The following is a 21,036-nucleotide window of genomic DNA, read 5'->3' on the forward strand; positions in this document are numbered from 1 at the left end:
AATTCAAGCCTGATGCATTGCACAAAAGAAGGATCCCAGTCTCTCACACAGTGAGGCATACAATTAGGTAATTTAGCACTTTTTTAAAAAATTAGGCTATTACTTGAATATCGGATCGGTATCGCCCGAAACTTAATCCCAGGTATCGGAATCAGTATCAGAAGTGAAAAAGGCAAATCGGAGGATCCCTAAACCATGGTTTACAGTGAATAACAGCTTAGGGCCCCTTTTAAGGCCCCTTAGCTGTTAAAAATTAACTGATAACCACGGCTTCTTGTGGCTTTATTGTCTTTCAATAGAGCAGTTTCATAGTCTTTTCTCATATATCCTGACTCAAATAATGCGTTTCTAACAGTTAAACACTCAGAATAAAGTGATATCTGCTGATGATCTGAATGTCTTGTTGAATGAGTGTTGATAGTCCGAGGATCATCAATATTAACAGAGCTGCTGAAAAAACTCTTCATTTCATGTCAATGGTTCCTGTCTTCACCTCATTTTTATGCTGATGTCTTCAGATCCGCTGTAAATTGGCACTTAAAGCTCATTTTATTGGTTTCAACAGACTGAGTATATTTGTTGACTACAAATATGTACATATATTTCCGTATTCATGCTTTCAACTGTTTATATGACCATTATTTATATTTGGAAGATTTACATTATTTATAATCTGCTATGAAGACATCCATATAGAACAAACTTAGTTACTGATATATTTTTAATTTTGACAGATCAGTTCCTCCCAGTGCAGTTTATCATCAGTGAAGCCACTCCCACATCACGCACATCATCAGTGAAGCTCCTCCCACACCACACACATCATCAGTGAAGCTCCTCCCACAGTAATTCTCCAATAAATGCTGGAATATTCCCATCAGAGCATCAGGAAGAGCTGCAAATACTGAGTTTATTAAAGAGTACAGTGAGAACATGAGTGATCCAGAACCGTGCAGAATGAAACACACTGACGATACAGAAGAACAAAGAGGTTGGTGTTTATTCTTCATTCATAACATTCAATACACAAGCATGTTTTTTTTTTTGTTTTTTTTTCCATTCTGCAATGTAAAAAATAAATAAATAAAAAATCAGCATGCAACCACTAGTACAGCCTCAAATGCACATTCTGTATTATATTATGTAATAATGTACAGATCCAGAGTGGCAGTCAAACGATTTGGGAGAATTCCCTGTGGGCCGCTCATAAATTGGGAAAATTGGTGGTAGTTCTAGTAGCGTTGAAGCGACAGTTTGCTCATACACCCATGCACAGCTCTTCATAGTTACAGGTTATACTACTAGGCACTACTAGGTAGAATGAAGGAAAATAATTTAGATTTAGAATAATTAATGGGGTGACAACTTGTCGATATAAGTGTAATAATTCAAAACAAGCCCCTTTGTATAGCAAATAACAATAACTCCAAAATGTAAAAATATACAACCCACTCCACTTGACTGCAAAAACATTGCCTTCTTTTAATTCAGCTGACGTCTCGATCTTCTGTTGGTCACACGTCTTCATGTCATGTGAATTCACCACATTTGCCCACATTCATATTGTGTATGGAAGTTAATGGAATGAAAAGTCTAGTGTGACCAGCCCTAATAATAATCTGCCACGGTGCGAGTGCAACTGGCTTTTAAAGGGAATGGGAGAATAGACTCTGATTGGTTTATTGCACATTACGCCCAAAATGTTATACTGTGCCTTTCAGACCATGAGCTTAGATTGTCAAAATTGGGCCTATATAGCTTTTTTTTAAATGAAACTTACTCATATTCAAGAGTAGATACATAAACAAATGCATTAAGCTAGAGTAAAATTTGTTGTTGTTGTTGTTTTATACTTTTTTGACATATTGCATGCTAAGATATTCATACAACAAAATGTTGTGAAATGTTGTGAAATATTGAATAAAGTGACATGCGAAGACCAAGTATGATAACCCATACTCGAAATGTGTCCTCTGCATTAACCCAAGTTAGTGCACACATGTAGGGGTAGTGAGTAGTGAACACACACACACACACACACACACACTGCTGGAGCAGTGGGCAGCCATTCACAGGGGCACATCAGTCATTTCCTGCTGGTATTGAGATTTGAACCCTCAGCCTTCAGGTTACCAGTCTGACTGTCTCACCATTAGGCCGCTACTGCCCCACAATTATCTACATTAGATCATTGTGTGTCATTGATCAAATATAATTAATAGTTCTCACTACAGAAACATGGGATTTGTGGCTATAATGTTTTAAAAATAACAATCAGAAGATCGATAGTCCTAATTAATTTATCAAAAAGCATCAAAATGATCATGATATTTTATAGAAGTTGTCCATTTTCTGCTGTTACATCAGGGCTCACTTTTATCTCCATTCACTCCATTTGAAAATGATTTTTTTTTCTCTCTCTCTCTCTTTCATTTCAGACCTGATGGAAGTGGAGGAGAGTGAACTGAGTGAAGTGGAGGAGGAACATCATGAAAAATCTGTAGAAAAACCTTTGAGTCGCTCGAAGACATTTTTAAAGAAAACAAGAGCCAAGAAATCTACAACCTGCACTCAGTGTGGAAAGAGTTTCTCAACAAAGCAAACTCTTGACATTCACATGAGGATCCACACCGGAGAGAAGCCGTTCACATGTGATCAGTGTGGGATGAGTTTCACACAATCATCACACCTTAAAGAACACACGAGACTTCACACTGGAGAGAAGCCGTTCACATGCGATCAATGTGGAAAAACATTTATTAAGTCGTCAAATCTGAAGACACACCAGGTAGTTCATACGAAGGAGAAACCACATTCATGTTCTGTGTGTGGAAGGAGTTTTTCACTGCGGCAGAGTTTAAAAGATCATCAGAAAATGCACACTGGTGTGAGAGAGTTCATGTGCTTTGAGTGTGAAAAGACTTTTACTTCAGGGAAACATTTAAAACAGCACCAGAGAATTCACACTGGAGAGAAATCTTACAAGTGTTCATACTGTGGCAAGAGATTCAGGCAGCCGGCAGATCTGAAAACACATGAGAGGATCCACACTGGAGAAAAACCTTACAAGTGTCCACACTGTGACAAGAGATTCAGGCAGTCAGCAGATCTGAAAACACACGAGAGGTTTCACAGCAGAGAGAAGCCGCACACATGTGATCAGTGTGGAAAGAGTTTCACTATTAAACGCTACCTGAAGATACACATGAAGATCCATGCAGTGAAACCACATCACCGCAGTCTGAAATAAGTAGTTCATTTGTATTTTTAATATGTATCTGTAATTCTCTATTATGCCAGACAAGTAATTTGGCAATGTCTGCACACATACACATTCAAATGCACATACCTATAGACTAAACACGCAAATGAACGACAAGAACGCATAAAATATCTTCTGTTTTCAGTTAAAAGGTGTCATTTAAGCAGCCTCTATTAATAATTAGCGATGTTTACAACGGAAGTGATTCAATCAAAAACTTAATTTAGCTCAATAATAATTTTTTTTTTTTTTTTTTTTTTTTCCTGGAGCTGCTGTAAAGCCAAAATAATCCCTGTCCATTAATGGTCCTATTATCACTGTGAAGCTGCTTTGAAAAAAATCTGTATTGGAAAAAGCGCTATATATGTAAATGAAGATGACTTGACTTGTTTTATTACATCCTGGGGCTGTAATGCAGGGGCGGAGCCAGGGGGTGGCAGAATGGGAAGTTCCTGGGAAGTTCGTATATACGAGGTGGGAAGTCGTGTCACGTGTGTACAACAGTAGGTGCGTTCAAGTCACTTTCGTCGGAGTAAGATGGCGGTGTGCCTTCTCTAAATTAATTACACAAAATAACAACACTTCTGCTTCTAGAAAATGTAGAGCAAAGAATGTGCATTAGTTGTATGTTGCTTTTTTTTATGTTTTTAATTAATTTATGAAGCCATTGTAAAATTTATTGTTACATATTACATTTTTATATTGTGATGCTATCGTATTTTTGCTTGGAATCAGCTTACTTCGTTGTAAATAGAAAAGCCTGACAATGTCACTGCTAAATACCTGCAACTATAGACCCTTTTCACAATGACGTCAGTTAACTTCCGCCTATCCGCAAAGCAGTGTATCAGTTGTTCCGTCTTACCTTCGCTCCGGCGACTTCTCGGGAAAATGCTTTAATAACTTTAAATGCGAACGGTTTATGTCAAGGATTTACACAGTCGGCTTCTTCTGGTAATGATATTTATTATTTCCTTTCTCTAACTGCCTTGGTTAGAGTTTCCACGAGCAGAAACTTTAGCAATGTTGTCATTGAATTGAGTTTTATCACAACGATTGTGTGTCCACACAAATCTGTTAGCCTATTTGGAATAACAAGAATATTGTCTTAAAAAAAATCTTTATTTTTAGAAATTGGTAGGCTATATGATAATGGATATTGTTCTTGTGAGATTTATTTACAAATAATGGACATCTGGAAGTAACACGTCCACATATAATACTCCGAAGAATTAATGGTGTTAAGATTTTAGATAATTTTACATCATACCAGTTTAAACTGAACTGCTGCAATATATTAAGATTGTATAATTTGTAAGAAGTGTATTGAAAATACAAAACGGAAGTAGCCTATGTGTTCATTTAATGTTATTCCCTGGAGAAAAAAATTGATTTTGTTCATTTGCTGCTATAACAATGAGTACTGTTGTAAATCCTCTATATATATTTTTGTATGCGACGATCTTGTTCTGCAATAAAGAGACGAATGACAATGTTTTTTTTTTACTATGGTAAAAATGCCATGTACATGAGTCAGTTTTTACAACATTAACAGTCTTCATGTAGAAATAGTATTATATTAAACACAATTTGTATTATTATGTATGCCATATTTATCGAAATATAAGTATAAAAATAGACTTTGATATTTAAAAAAAATAAGCTTATGTTGATCTTCATTGTACATAGGCCTGTAGTAGGCACTGAAATAAGTAAGTTAGTGCATTAAGGTTTGAATTAATAGTTTTTTACTGCACGTAAATGTTGGAAACATGCGTTTATTTCACAAATAAACAGCTTCATCTGCAATAAAGACAGCAAAGTGTATGTATGGCTTCAGTACGTATTCAACTCCTCCGACTTTAAGCAGCAAATCGCGCCGATCGGTAAGTTTTTTTTAGATCTGCGGCTGCCAAATATACCTCACCTTGAATTTACATGAAATTGGGCGACTACAGTCATCCTTTAACCACATTTGTGGCATATGTACAAATATTGACTGCACTTCATTTGAGTCGCGCTAGTATTCCACTATGCTGACGGAAGTGAGGATACACTGCTTCGAGTCCTAACGGAAGCTGTGTGACGTCATGTGAAAAAGGGTCTATTGTGGTATTTCGCTGTGTTTCTGACTGACACGCCCCCAACTCGTATAGATCGGAGCTTAAGGAAAATTACGAGCTTCCCACTGGTATTTACGACATTGTGGTGGCGTTCATGTCGGTTCTGCTGGTAAATACGATCTTTCCGACATGACTTGAACGCACCATCTGTCTACTTTTTTGTTGACAAGAATTGCGTTTATTCAAACTCAGAACCGTCTCTTTAAAGGCCTTTGCACACTGAGTCCGAAATTTTCGCATGCGTTTTTTCGTATTCGCAATCCTAAAAATTCGTCACGCACAGAGACCTTGCACACTGAGTCCGATGCGTAAAAATTAATGCGTTGCGAAAAAATCGCAAAACAATACAAAATGAAGTCTTCAAGCAGTGAGCACGATTGTCGTCTCTCTTCTTAAAAAGAGAAAAAGAAAGAGGAAATATTGGGTCCATTCAATCCCGAGATATATTCCGAATATTTTTTTGACGGACGAAAGTTTCGGAGGCAGTGTGCAAACGCGATTGACATAACGTGAGGTCGAATTTATTTTTTTAACGTGCGAAAGTTTCGCATGCGAATTTCGGACTCAGTGTGCAATGACCTTTAGTTGTCTCCCCTGCTGAAAAAAACAATAGAAACCATTACAAAAATCCTAATGGTTTCCACTACAAAACCATTACAAACCATCAGCCATTAACCATTAAAACCATTACAAAATGGTTTCCATTACGTAGTGCAGGGGTCTCAAACTCAATTTACCTGGGGGCCGCTGGAGGTAGAGTCTGGGTCAGGCTGGGCCGCATCAAATATTCCACAAAAAAGGAGCACAACTGATCCAATCATCTCAAACTTTATTATTAACAGTTCTTCAACATTAACGTTTCTTCCAAACATGAACTGTTCCTCTGAATTTGAACATTCCTTTCTATACGTTTTTTCATGAACATGAACGGTTCTTCAGAACATAGGCTTCTCTTGCCTACTCCTTGCTGCCTGAGACCTGGCAGCGCTTCCTCTCACACAGCTGAGACACATTTGGCTTGAGGGAGGAAACAGTTGAAACCCTCAGTATGGCTTGAAGATGCTTATCAGTAAGTCTGGACCTGTACTTTGACTAATTGAAGTTCATGGTGGAGAAGAGCTTTTCACATAGATAGGTGCTACCAAAAAGGCACATGGTCCGCTTGAACATCCTGGAGAGCTCAGGGAAGGTGGGTGGCAATTCTCTCAAAAACTGTCCAAGCTTCTTTGTGTTTCCACTCACCTCCCTGAACTTGACTTTAAGTTCAGAATTGCACTGCAGGTCAATGAGCTCCATTTGAAGTACAGGAGGAGCATCTTGCACATCAAAGGAGAAGGGGTCAGCAAAAATTTGAAAAGTGGCTCTGTGTGTCTTGAAGTCTGCAAACCTACCATCAAATTCCTCCTGTAGCTTCATAATGGCATCAGCATACTTCTCACCTCTGAATGGTGTGCCCACATCCATGAGTGCCTTGCATGCAGGGAAATGGCAGAGGTTTGTCTGAGAGAGCTGGGCTTTCCATAACACAAGTTTTGTGGAGAATGCTCTCACATTGTCATAGGCAGCACTGACAAGCTGCCCCTGGCCTTGTAACTTCTTGTTCAGTACATTCAGTTCCTGTGTGATGTCAACAAGAAAAGCAAAGTCCATGAGCCATTTGGAATCACTTAACAGAGGAACAGCCATCCCATCCTTCTCCATGAAGGCTTTCACTTCTGCACGCAACTCAAAAAACCTCTTCAAGACGTTTCCCCTACTGAGCCAACGTACCTCAGTGAAGTAGAGCACATCCTCATATTCTGACTCTATTTCCTCCAAAAAGGCGCGGAACTGCCGGTGCTTTAAGCCCCTAGATCTGATATGGTTGATGCATTTTACAACAACAGACATCACATTGTCAAACCTCAGGCATTTGCTGCAAAGGGCCTGCTGATGGATAATGCAGTGCAGAGCAATGGCCTCCTCCACATTCTCCTCTTCCAGTTTTCTTTGAACAAGTGCCACCAGTCCATTTTTCCGTCCTGTCATTGATGGCGCTCCATCGGTTGTTATTCCAACAAACCTCTTCCATGGCAAACCGGCATCCTCAATAGCACCACACAGCAGGCGGAATATCTCCTGAGCGGTGGTTTGACCATGCATTGGAATCACAGCGAGCAACTCCTCAATCACTTCAAAATTGTCGTTAACACCACGGACATATACTGCGAGCTGCGCAGTGTCAGTGTTGTCCGTGCTCTCATCAAGAGCGACAGAGTATGCACAAAAACGTTTGGCTTTCTCACGAAGTTGAACATATATGTCTTCTGACAGGTCAGAAATGCGCTCTGCCACTGTGTTAGCTGAAAGGCTGATTTTGCTAAACTGGTCATTCTTTTCTGGACAGACTTTACTTGCGGCTAGTAACAAACACTTTTTGATGAACTCGCCTTCCTTGAACGGCTTTCCGGCCTTAGCAATAATCTCACTCACCATGTAGCTAGCTTCGACTGCTGCTTCATTCTCTTTTTTTGCTTTCTTAAATAACTCTTGTTGCCTCAACAGACATTTTTTAAGATTGGCAACCCGGTTCTTTCTCTCATCTCCCTGGTATTTTGTATACTCCTCAGCATGCCTAGTTGAGTAATGACGTCTGATGTTATATTCCTTATACACCGCAACTTTCTCTGCACAGATGAGACACGTAGGGGTGCCCCTGTGCTCAACGAAAAAATATTCCGTCTCCCACTTCTTCTGAAATTGCCTGTGCTCGTCACCAACCTTTCTCTTCACAGCACGTTTTGAGAGAGACATGACTGGAACTGGGTGATAGCATATATTTTCCGTTCACTTGGTGTCACACACGTTTCAACAAGTGATGGGTCGTTCGCGAATGAACCGGCTGGTAGGTGAACGTTGCGAGCTGGCTCGCATATCTGAACCGACTCTTTAAAAAAAAAAATCATCATGTAATAATAAAATAATTAATTTTAATTTTATTTAAAATAATATACTAATTAAAAGAGATTAATAAAAATTATATAGGCCTAAAGGCGCACACATTCGTTTCGACTGTCTGATCAGCCTCACATTCTGTTCCTGTCTATCCCGCGGCGTCAACCAGTAATACTGCATGAGCGAGCCAACTCACGCAAAGTGTAATTTCTGAATGCAAATATCTCATAAAATAAAAATAAGGTCAGCATTGTGTGTGTGCGCGCGCTAGTTATTATACATAACTAGTGACATGCATAACATGCATGCTGGTTATAACATGGAAGAGAGAAAAAGAGGGATCAGTTTAATGTATTTTTCTTTAATATGGGTTCTGTTATGTTGTTCAGATTCAGATTGTATTTGTTTTGAATGTTTTTTCGATACATTAAAAAGCCGTAATTTAAATGCAAATGTTCTTTTTTCATAACAAATCAATGCATTTTTAAAGATATTATGAGACATTGTGAGTATGAGTTCATTTAATAATTAAATTAGAATTGTTTTCACACCGGTCATAGTCAAAGTCATAGTTAAAACATTTATTTTTTAAAGAGCCATTTGTGAGCTAAAAGAGCCGGGTCTTTTCAGCGAGCTGAGTCAAACGAGCCGGCTCACGAAAAAGAGCCGGAATGTCCAAGTACTTCGCGGTTGGCTTGACAACCGTTGACAACAAATGCCGCCGAAAGCTGTCACGAGATCTATGGTAGCCCATAAGTGATAAAATAAAACAAAAGTGCGGCGAGCGCGGCATACGCAACGACTCAGCAAAAAGGTGCGTTTCAGAATAACTCGCGGGCCGCACTAACACTAAACTTCGATGTCAAGTGGGGGCCACAAAATATCATCCCGCGGGCCTCAAGTGGCCCGCGGCCGCGAGTTTGAGACCCCTGACGTAGTGTGTTTTGGGCACATTCCATTAGGATTTATTGGTTTGTATTGGTTTCCATTACAGATTTGTATTGGTCTTTATTTGCAAATATTTAATGGTTTCCATTGCAGTTTTTGTATTGGTTCTAATGGTTCCATTACAAAGTTGTATTGGTCTTTATTTGCACATATTTAATGGTTTCCATTACAGTTTTTGTATTGGTTCTAATGGTTCCATTACAAATTTGTATTGGTCTTTACTTGCAAATATTTAATGGTTTCCATTGCAGTTTTTGTATTGGTTCTGATTTGTATGTTTAACTGGTAGCTGTTAATTAGGTCATTGATTAATTAAATAATTTAAATTATTACTACAATTATACACTGGTTTTCTCCTTGTGGCTTAAAAAAAACGCTCAAGAATATATAACTTTAATTGATATAAACTGCACACCAACTTTTCAATAGCTAACTGTTCAGGTTGTGTTTTGCAAAGAATTAAGAACATGCAACTAAAATCAATTTTATACTTGGATCAAGACCATCTTTTTTACTAAACCCAGCTGGAAATAAACATCTGACAAAAATGATTAACATGATCTTTTTTATTACTTAATATGTAAAAGAGATACAAGAACTATGAACTGTGTTTGTGGCTTCACTGTATCCACTGTGGCTGGCTTAGACCTGCAAAAAGAAGGAGAATTCATTAGGACAATGTACCTCTTAAACCACATTACCAGTACATGAGATTATCCATACATTATATATTTATATGGGACTCTCAAAGAAGTTGCAAGAACATAGTTGTTGACCAAACTTCATTATTTCACCCAACATATTTGGGTGTACTTTGAGCAGATTCAAGATCTTGAATTTTGCCATTAGTCATATCAGGTTCATAGCATGACAGTCATCTGTTATTTAACCTTCTCCAGTTGTAGGTTAGTGATGTGCGGGTCATCTCATAACCCACAGACCCCACAGGTCGGGTTGGGGTGGGATAAGAAATTGTCACTTTATTTGCAGGGTGGGTCATTAAAAACAAAATTAAAAACAAATCCATATATGTTGCGTGCAATTCCCTATAGCCTATATTAAAAATTTGGGAATATCTATTTTCATATTTTTTTTAGGTTCTTTGATACGGTTACAGTATGAAGGCTGTAGCAACGTAACCATTTTGGAAACGAAGCGTAAATGTGAACATCAAAGATTTCTTATGCTGCTGCGCCCTCTATAGGACCAGCGACTAGTCGACGTCAAGCTTAAAGTCCCTGTAAAGCCCTATTAAAGTCTGTGTTCTGAGTATGTCACACCACAGTAAAATGTGCTATTAACCACCCAGCCAAATTTGAATGATTAAAAAAAATGTCAAGTAAATTAAATAAATTATCAAAATCTTGAAAAAATTAGCAGTATTCTCTGCTCTCAAATGCTGGGGGCGTGTCTGCTGTCGGCACTGAAACCACACCCACTCGCGAAAGCTGCCGCCTCAACTATTTGTCTAATCAGTCAAACTCACTGATGCATATAAACAAAAGAATCACGATAGAGGGTTGCACAATTTAGTAGAGTTACTGTGGACTGCCTACTAATTACGCACACAAGGCAACATACACTCATTGTGGTGGGCACGTACTGCCGACTGTTGTCGAGTCGACAGGTGACGGCGCCGTGAGACGGGAGGATGAAGGCCGGGATGGGAGAGATTCTGTCCGGCAGATTGTCAGTGAATCCCAGCTGTCTGATGAAAGTTTGTAAAACTCTCCGATGTAAAATTATCACTGCAGAGACTAATTTAATCCACCCCTTCTTCATATCATTGTTTTTTAGCAAATTTAAATAAGGAGAACAAGCTTCTTTTGTATATTATCGCAACCAGGTAATATGCATTTGTGTGATGAAGGAATTACTAGCTAGCAAAATGTAGGCTGTATAACTAACAGTATTGACACTCGAGATTAAGCGGGCGAGCTGCTGTAGCGTTAGGGGTGGTGCCATGCTCGGTTACTCTAGTGCGTCAGACAGTTATATAGTGTTAGCCCAAAAAATCCTGAGCACAGAATTGGTGAAAAATTGTTTAACACTCTAACTTCACAATTCAGTACTACATAGTTCAGTCTTTGTAATGTTTTTGCAGCAATACATTTGTCACATTTATAATGTGTTTAGAATCAATTCTCAGAATTGACTTTACAGGGACTTTAAAGTGTCACGGCAGAGCATTAAAGTCGACTAGTCAGTTCAACCCCTAGTGCATAGTTAATAAGTGTGATGACATCATCCATAGCAACGATGTCAACTACACCCTTTCTCTTAGCTTAAGAATTCTCACTGTTTGTAATGGTTTTAGCAGCTTTGTGAAAAGGTTTTAAAGGATTAGTTCACTTTTAAATAAACTTTTCCTGATAATTTACTCACCCCAATGTCATCCAAGATGTTCATGTCTTTCTTTCTTCAGTCGAAAAGAAATTAAGGTTTTTGATGAAAACATTCCAGGATTATTCTCCTTATAGTGGACTTCAATGGAGCCCAAACGGTTGAAGGTCAAAATTAGTTTCACTGCAGCTTCAAAGCGTTCTACACGATCCCAGATGAGAAATAAGGGTCTTATCTCGAGAAACCATCGCTCATTTTCCAAATAAAATAAAAAATTATAAATGTTTTAACCATAAATGTTCATCTTGAACTAGCTCTCTTCTTCTTCTCTATTTGATTCCAGCAGTCTAGACACTGCTAAGTGTATTACTGCCCTCCACAGGCCAAAGTTTGAACTAATTGTTATATACTATTGAATAGCATATTGTATATGACAATTTAGTTCAAACATTGATCTGAGGAGGGCAGTAATACACTTAGCAGTGTCTACACTGCTGGAATTCAAATAGAGAAGAAGAAGAAGAGAGATACCCTGCGTTCCAATGTTCATACTATCCATCCTAAATAGTATGTGAGTTTAAAATAAGTGTGTACCAAAGCATAGTATGTTGAAAAGAGTATGCCAAAAGTCCCCGGATGGTCTACTATTTCCGGTAGATTTTCGAAGTGTGGATCCGTGCACACTATAAAGGCTAATATTGCCCACAACCCATTGCGCGTTGGACGAGGATTCAGTTCAGAACTACAAACACGAGTGAAAAGTGTTAAAAAACTACAAAACATGGCGGATACGCGCGATCGACGCTGAGAGGTTTGAGTGACTAATAATCAGTTTAACCTGATAGAAAATATATATTTCATGTTATCCGTGTTATTTTTCATTTGCAAATACCAATGTGGACTTTTATAAAGATCCAAATGGCCATTAACTTTTAAATGCATCATTATGCATTAATATGAGGAGAGTTCTCCACATGAAAGACTCGTGACTGTATATCAACATGCTGCATTTCTCTCCGATACGGTAGGAAATTAAGTAAATGAAATGTGGAGGATGTAAGATGATTGACAGGCCAGTTTACGGTGACAGGATGCGACAGAGAGAAAAGACGCGATTGTATGACGTGTTAGTATGTCCCAAAGCTTGTCTACTCTTTTGCTACACACTCAAAAGTAAGTACTTTTTGTTCACAGAAAGAGTACATACTTTTAGGGCGTAGTATAAGTAGGCGAATTGGGACGCAGCAATACAGTGGGTTCCAAACGGGATATATCGCCCTCCGAAGGGCACTTCGGAGTGAAAACAATCATGGCCGCCATATTGAAGGGTCGTTCCAAACCGAAGTGCTCAAAACGGGCCACTTCAAAGGGCTCTTCGGAATGAAGGATTTCGAAGGGTACAACTGATGGACACTTCAGGCCCCCATGATCCTTTGCACAGGAAAGTTGTTTGACGTCACAGAATGGGTACAGGAGGTTAGGAGATTTTACTTATAAATGTATGTATAGTATTTTTCTGTACTATTGTAATATTTATACGAGTTAGATTTAGTAAATTATTATGGTCAAAACGACAGTGTACTTCAACAAAAATACTTTACAGCTCCCTTTATCAGTCCATTCAAATGTTTCAAATACATAGACACAATATGGTGTAATAAACCTAAATAAATAAACTAACGTTAAACAAAGGGCGCTGCTTGCACAATTTACTCCTCCTTGATTGTCTCGTTAAGATGACGCAGAAGGGCGTTCCAAAAAGAGGGTTTTTTTACCCCTACACCCTTCATCCCTTCGAAGCTCTCACTCCGAAGGGGAAACCATCTGAAAGGAATTAGGGCATAGGGATGAGCCCTTCCGAATGGAACGCAGGGCTACTTCAAGATGAATATTTATGGTTAAAATGTATTAAAAAAATATATATTTTTTTTAGAAAATGAGTGATGGTTTCTCTAGATAAGACCATTATTTCTCATCTGGGATTGTGTAGAATAATTTGAAGGTGCAATGAAACTAATTTTGACCTTCAACTGTTTGGTGTCCATTGAAGTCTACTATATGGAAAAAAATCCTGGAATGTTTTCATCAAAAACCTTAATTTCTTTTCGACTGAAGAATGAAAGACATGAACATCTTGGATGACATGGGGTGAGTAAATTATCAGGAAAAGTTTATTTAAAAGTGGACTAATTCTTTAAGTGAAAACTCTTACCTAAGAATTTTTAATGCTATTTAGGAGAACTTTTAGTTGTATGTAGGGCATCGCTCGACAGAACTTACCAATGACTTTATCAATGAACAACATGATTGAACAAAGCTTCATTTGGTCCAAAAGATCCATTTCCTGACAGGAAATACCTAGCCTTTACAGAAGTGATGACGTGACTTCTTTTAACAAAGGACTCTGTCTAAAGGACTTCTTAGCTCATCAGCAATAAACTAATCAGAACCCATCACATGGATCTGATCACATTAAATCTATTGATTCTCTCACAAAACCCTCTTGTATTATCGGACGGAACAGGAAAACACCCATCAACGGATTTAAAGACGAATCTGTCCTATCAATACCTACCTTGTGTGAGCAATCCATCCTGACCCGGTCACTCGTGACTCCGGTCAAAGTTTAAACTATGCTTAAGGACTCAATCTTGAATCTCAAAAGGGACAATTGTCGATTACTTAAAGTATTAACTATATACAGAATAATACATGCCATGATGTAATTACTAACATGTCTATTCAATGTATTCAATATGTGGGTTTTCTTCAAATGCATTATTGTAATCATTGTTTTAATTAGGTCAGTCTAGTAATATGTGTGTAAGAAGTGTGTCATGTTTGAGTTCTAAATGCAGAATTTATAATTCTGTGTAATTCTGTGTGAATGAAACATTGAAATTCAGTATCAGGAAAATATTAAGAAACTTTATAAAGTTGTTAATAAAACAGGAGAATGTTCTGCAGATATCACGCGATGTGATCAATAGACAATAGACGAGGCGTGTCTAATCTCCGTAGCAACGTCTCATTGGAAGATCGCTCCCTTAAAACTATGCTGTCCGAACAAGCTAATGTCAGAAGCTGGAAGTCCGAAGTAAGTCCGAAGTCGGTCAGAAATCGCTCGAAATCGGTCAGAAGCCGGTAGCCGAAACACCGCTACTTTGACCACGGCGGAAAAGTCGCATGGGTCATTGATAACTGATTGACCGGGGCTGATTTTCCATCTAACACCCGACTTCAACCACGAGCTGCGCCGCTGATCATTCGACAGCCGTCACATCCAGACTCCGCAACCCTCTGTGAAATATCTGACCAAAGTCTCCCAAGAAGAGAGCCGCTCAAGCCAGACGCTCAGAACAGCGCACCACACCAGCCAGCCGCATCCTTCAAAGCTTCCGCGCAACCCACAGGGCTTTCCCGAGAAGACGTCACCTGAAAGACAGCCAATCCAGAACGGGATTCCGCTGTACACGAGTCACGGAACAACCCGATTACCTCAGCTGTCACAGCAAACGCAGGTACAAGCAAACTTCTCTCTCTCTTGCTGGAAACTGGTGAAACTCCTTTAAACCTAAAGAATCAAGCCAAAGCTCTGCTTTTGTGATTTTCCTCAGGTTATGAGTTAAGTTAGCACTGAACTTGGGACTTTTCATAACTCATCAACTCCGCGAATGTGTGTGCATGTATGTATGTGTGTGTGTGTGTGTGTGTGTGTGTGTGTGTGTGTGTTTAGCCTTAGTTTCCTGTAATCATTAGAAGTAGTCAATAAATCTTGTTTTGATTTTCACATATACGAGTTTCTTGTGCTGTGTATCAAATTACTGTCTTAAACTCAAAGATCAAGTTACCTCTTGCTTATAATATAATAATTACAATAATAACAATAATCATAATAAAATATTATTACTGTTGGCCGCAGAATAATATTTTGTCCAGAATTGGTAAAATACTCTAACCTCAATTTTCGCTGGACGAATAATTGATGAAGTGTTAAATATTAATTCTGAATCATTTACAGTGAATCATTTACAGTTGATTCAATTCTTATTCCCTGTAACAATTAAATTGAGCTAATAAATAGGCTAAGTCCTTACATGTAAGATAAAACATTTCGTGAATACGGCCCCAGGTATATTGGACCAGGTTTGGTGTTAAAGTCTGCAGGACAGTGGTTCTCGAGGGCCAGAGCTGAGATCACCTACAATATGTTATGAACATGACTTTCAGAGATCCAGATTGACTGCTAGATCGATCACTTACAACAGTGGTGTCCAGTCCTGGTCATGGAGGACCAACGTCCTGCAGTATGTAGCTCCAACTTTCTCACACACCTGCCTGTAGTGTCTGGTGATCCTGAAGACCTTCATCATCTGGTTCAGGTCTGCTTAATGGCTGGAGCCACAGTTAATTCTTCAAACAGGACTAGATGGCAATAAATACTGAAAAGAGAGAGGACAAACAACATTTAATGGTATAAAGCCAGTTTAAAATTTTATTTTTTATGTATAATAACATCTGAGAATGTACATATGACACCACTGTACTGAAAAGTATTTGCCATTTAAGTAGTTGCAATTTAACATACAGTATTTGCCATTTAAGTGAGGATCATCTCATTTTTAAAAAATGACACCCGAAATATTAACAGATAACATAAGCAAAATCTTCATGAAAATACAGTTATATAATGCAAAGAAAGTTTTTGTAAATGTGCATGACAAATCTACAATGCAAAAACTGAGAATGTGTGACTGAGTCAAACAGTACTTACAGAGCAGAACCAATGATCTGATTACACACAAGGAAGAGGGAGAAAAATAAACAAAAATATATTAAATATTGCTCTGTATGGATGAATGTGCTGATTAAATGTACACATTCAAGATAAATTATTACATTAACATTTTAGTGATCTATTTCATGGCCTAAATGTTTTACTTCAGTTATATCTTTTCATAATTAATTAAATATTACAGATGGTTGATTTAATTTGACAGTTATCTTTTCGGGTGAATATAGGCCAATGAGTCCTCTCTCTTTCACTCTCTGTCCCCGCGCGTACACGCGCCAGCTTGACAACGCGTACAAAGTTATTGTAAAATTTGTTATTTTTAGGTCACGATAACATCATAGTAATATGGCCGTAGCTTATGCAACGAGATTTAACCTGTTAACTGTCACCCCCACTTTTTTTCTTAGACAAGAAAATGCACTATACAAACTTAAATGGTTGTAATTCAAGAATACTTTGGAGTATAGACATAAGGTTGGTCTTGTTTTAAAGATGAAATTTGGCAGATTATTGTAGAAGTGAAATAACCTATGTAAGTGAAACAAAAAAAAAGTTATAGAAGTTTAAGTTTATGAAAATGTAAAATGTAAAAATATAATATTTGGATGTTATCTTTTGAACTCTTGGCATGAAAACAAACATGTTTCAACCAATCTTTAATGATTTTTCATGTTCATCGCTATTTCAAAATAAAGGTCTGAACATGCCTTATGAGTATGAAAATATGCTTGTTGCAAATTGATAAATTACTGCTCTTCTGTAATTTATTTTGAAAATCAGTCACCAAATATGTAAACTAGAGATTCTAAGCTTTCAAATGATATATAGTTTGTCAAGATTAGTTTAGGTTTAGTATAGAATATTACTGTTTAAATATGTAATGGCTGTGGGCCCACCGGTGGGCCCGTGACAGTTAACAGGTTAATAGGGTGCAGCTTAGTTATTGTATTTACGTCGCTGTTTAAATCTTTAATACAAAGACACAACTGACTCAGGCCGGCCATCATAACAAGCTCGGTCGAGTCATCGCGTAAAATAGCAACGGAGAAACAATAATAAATCAAATTAACACCGAAATGGTTGTAAAACAATTCAAGGTAATGAATTAATGCGGTTTTTAAAGTATATTACCTCAGATTACCAGAAAATGAATTGTCTGAGCGGCTAGTCGACCGTTATAACATTTAAACGCAGCACGCTAAATAACATAACCTTACTCATCAGATAGACCACTAAAGCGGGTGTAATTTAATTCCAATTAATTCATTCATTACCATTTCGACCTGATACACTAATTTTAATTGAAAACTCAGAAATTACTATAGAAATATAAAAAGCTTACCTGTTTGCGGTACCAGTCGATTCCGGAATGACAGTTCATTGATGCTGTTCCAGCAGTCTCATTGGTTAGAATTAATCACGTGATGTCATATTACTAATAATTTATATTTATTTATTTATTTATTGCCATTTCAGAAAAATAATATATTAATATTGTGTGTGTGTGTGTGTGTGTATTATAATATATATATATATATATAAAACTGAAAATTCAGCTTTGATCACAGGAATAAATTACACTTTACTGTATATTGACATAGAAAACAGCTGTTTTAAATTGGAATAATATTTCACAATATTACTGATTTTGTTTGTATTTTTAATCAAATAAATGCAGGCTTGGTGAACAGAAGATACTTCTTTTAAAACATTAAAAAAATCTTACTGACCCCAAACTTTTGAACGGTAGTGCATATATATATATATATATATATATATATATATATATATATATATATATATATATATACACACACACACACACACAGTTGTCTCAGTCTCAGTCTACAAATAAACAGGTAAAGACAGTACTTGTCTTGCTATCTTGTTGACTGTGTGCAGTTTTAGTTATGGGATGGGCAAATGAATGTAATGACATTGGTGACATTTTACTAGATTGTTAAAAAGTTTGATTAACCCTGTGCCTTGAGCATTTAATCATAAAACAATGATTTAACTTGTACTGTGCTGTGAACATGGGGGGTTGCCCACAGTAAACCTGCTATGGGCCCCGGAGCTAAGGGCCCCACATGGGCTAACCAACCCCACAGAAAACCCACACTTAGTGGGTGAATGATGAAATCACATTAAACTTGAGTTCTATGTTGATAAATTAAAATTGATTTCTGGATATCGTTATGTTATTTTTGTACACACACAAACAAACACATTGTGCTTTCATGTTTTATGGAGACTTAATGGTTTTTATACTGTAAAAATTGTATATTCTATCCCCCTACACTAACCCTACCCCTAAACCTACCCATCACAGAGAACATTCTGCATTTTAAATTTTTAAAAATCATCACTTAGTATGAAAAATCTCCCCACACGGACAAGGATTTCAGATATTGCCATCTTTGTGGGGACATTTTATCCCCATAATATAGGGTTTACCAGGCCACACACACACTCCTGTCCCACACAGTTTTTAAAACAAAGTTACGAAAGTTACAAAGTTTCCCATGCGGTTACACTGCAAAAGGGAAAATGGGACAAAATGGAAAGTTATGTTGACCCATGACCTATATGAATGAACAATTTTGTGTGAATTCTATTAAACAATACATATATTTAACAGTATAATTTCTACACATATTACATAAGGATACCATTAAACAATTGAAAAATGAGCTAAGATTTAGTTTGTGTGTCATATTTAATCTATTTTGTTGTGTTGTAATAATTGTAAAAAATAAATAAATAAATCTGCATCTAACCTATAAATTGTACATCATTAAATCAAACTAAAGAAACCACTCAATTTATTGGAGTTCTAATGGTTCATACTGGTGTCAAGATACCAACGTGTAATCTATAGGTTGCCAAAGATGTTCTATTGGTATCCAATAGGCAAAATATGCTACCAATAGAAGAAAGTAAATTACCAATAGAAACCCACTTGGACCATTACATTTTCCATTAAAACCAATACAGGCAAATAGGCAAAACATGCCACCAATAGAAAAAAGCAAATTACCCATACAGACCCACTAGGACCATTACAGTTTCCATTAAAACCAATACAGTTCCCTTTAAAACCATTAAAACCATTACAATTTCTGTAATGGTTTCTATTGATTTTTTCAGCAGGGTTGAACGTCTCTCAAAATGCGTGCCACGGATGCGAAAAACGCAGAAAATCGAACCTGATCCGAATATTTTTTTGACGGACGAAAGTTTCGGAGGCAATTGTGCAAACGCGATTGACAACGTGAGGTCGAATTTATTTTTCAACGTGCGAAAGTTTCGCATGCGAATTTCGGACTCAGTGTGCAATGACCTTTAGACCACAAAAAACGTGAGACTTTTCAGACGCGCACTCCATTTTCGCCTCAGCGCCATACAGGCGCCAGTCAAACGCGCGCAGAAATGGTACAGGTGCCAAATGAGCTTCAGCAGAACAGTGAACGGCGAACACTATAGTTTACGTCAATGTTTCTCAACTGGTGGGTTGCAAGATCGCGCAATTTTCAATCACGCGCAAATATGGCGCGCTGTATACTCATTATAAATAAAGCGCAAAAGAAACCACGAGCATGAAACGTCGTAATTCTGTCGTCTATTAAGTCATGAAATAACCAAAAAGACGATTATAACTACGTTAAAACTGTGCATGCAGGTATGTAGACCTATTTGAGATATATTCTGTCTATGCGTCACATGTGTCTGGACTAAAATATTCTATATGAGATCACAATATAAGGCACAAGCTGATATGTAATTTTTTAATGCATAAATTTGAGAACTGTGCATTTGTATTAGAACATGCAAATTTTGAGTTAATTTATAAAGTAGGCTACAAACAAAAATGTATCACATTTAAATGCATAAAATAATACATTTTACATTCTGACATGTATGTGCCGTTGACTTCCGCATCTTGCAAATGGGAATTCAAAAGACAACACTTTTTTTTTTTTTTTTTTTCCTTTTTCCAACTGTTGCAATGATTTATTTTGAAAATATAGGACGTTAAACATATAGTGTTTACTTTTTCGGATAGTTTTTGAAACAGACAAACTCAGAATTGTTGAACAGTTAATTGATTATACATAAAGGTTAAATAATCTTTGAGCTACAGTATCTTCATGTCTCATCCATGAAGATGAAGGAATCATTTTCTGTATGACAGTATCAGTCTCTCACATCTTTCTTGAGGAATTTTGGCTCACTATTCTTTACATTCATGGAGAACAAGCTACTAGGGGTTTTGAGAACCAGAACAAGCTGAAATTTAGCTATAGTGTGAGCCCTTTTATTAATACGCCTGCAGGTGAGGATTGTTTTATTTTTTTAAATAGTCAAATTCACTCTGCCTTCCATGATCTAATTCACTTTCTCAAATACAATTAAGAACAAATGAACTGTATTCAGTTGTGTTGTAGGCACAGCCCAGTACATTATAGTCAGACTCATTTTTTTCTTAAAATAATGAAGATTTCTGTGCCACCCCAGACTGGTTGCTGGCCCCTGCCTTAATATTCATGATTGAGGTGTGTTTATTTTTTTCTTTCTCTCTGTGTCTCTGTCTCACTCTGCTTGTTCAGCAGTCACTAACTGTCCAGAGC

The 21,036-nt window shown here is 37.4% G+C and overlaps 1 protein-coding gene and 1 long non-coding RNA gene across 2 annotated transcripts; one reads left to right on the forward strand and one right to left on the reverse strand.

Annotated features, from left to right (window-relative positions):
• Window positions 1–933: 933 nt before the first annotated feature.
• LOC125254585 (gastrula zinc finger protein XlCGF7.1-like) lies at window positions 934–5,833 on the forward strand. The gene is made up of 2 exons (XM_048169267.1): window positions 934–991; window positions 2,439–5,833. The coding sequence occupies exons 1-2, from the start codon at window positions 934–936 to the stop codon at window positions 3,248–3,250; spliced, it is 870 nt and encodes a 289-aa protein (XP_048025224.1). The 3' UTR covers window positions 3,251–5,833.
• Window positions 5,834–9,818: 3,985 nt separating this feature from the next.
• LOC125254600 lies at window positions 9,819–17,837 on the reverse strand. The gene is made up of 4 exons (XR_007181700.1): window positions 17,748–17,837; window positions 16,385–16,401; window positions 15,874–16,052; window positions 9,819–9,915 (listed from the first exon to the last, which is right to left on the reverse strand). It is a non-coding gene; the product is annotated as an uncharacterized LOC125254600 (long non-coding RNA).
• Between the last annotated feature and the right edge of the window lie 3,199 nt (window positions 17,838–21,036).

The sequence above is a fragment of the Megalobrama amblycephala genome, linkage group LG19 (genome assembly GCF_018812025.1).
Source record: "Megalobrama amblycephala isolate DHTTF-2021 linkage group LG19, ASM1881202v1, whole genome shotgun sequence".
Taxonomy (NCBI): domain Eukaryota; kingdom Metazoa; phylum Chordata; class Actinopteri; order Cypriniformes; family Xenocyprididae; genus Megalobrama; species Megalobrama amblycephala.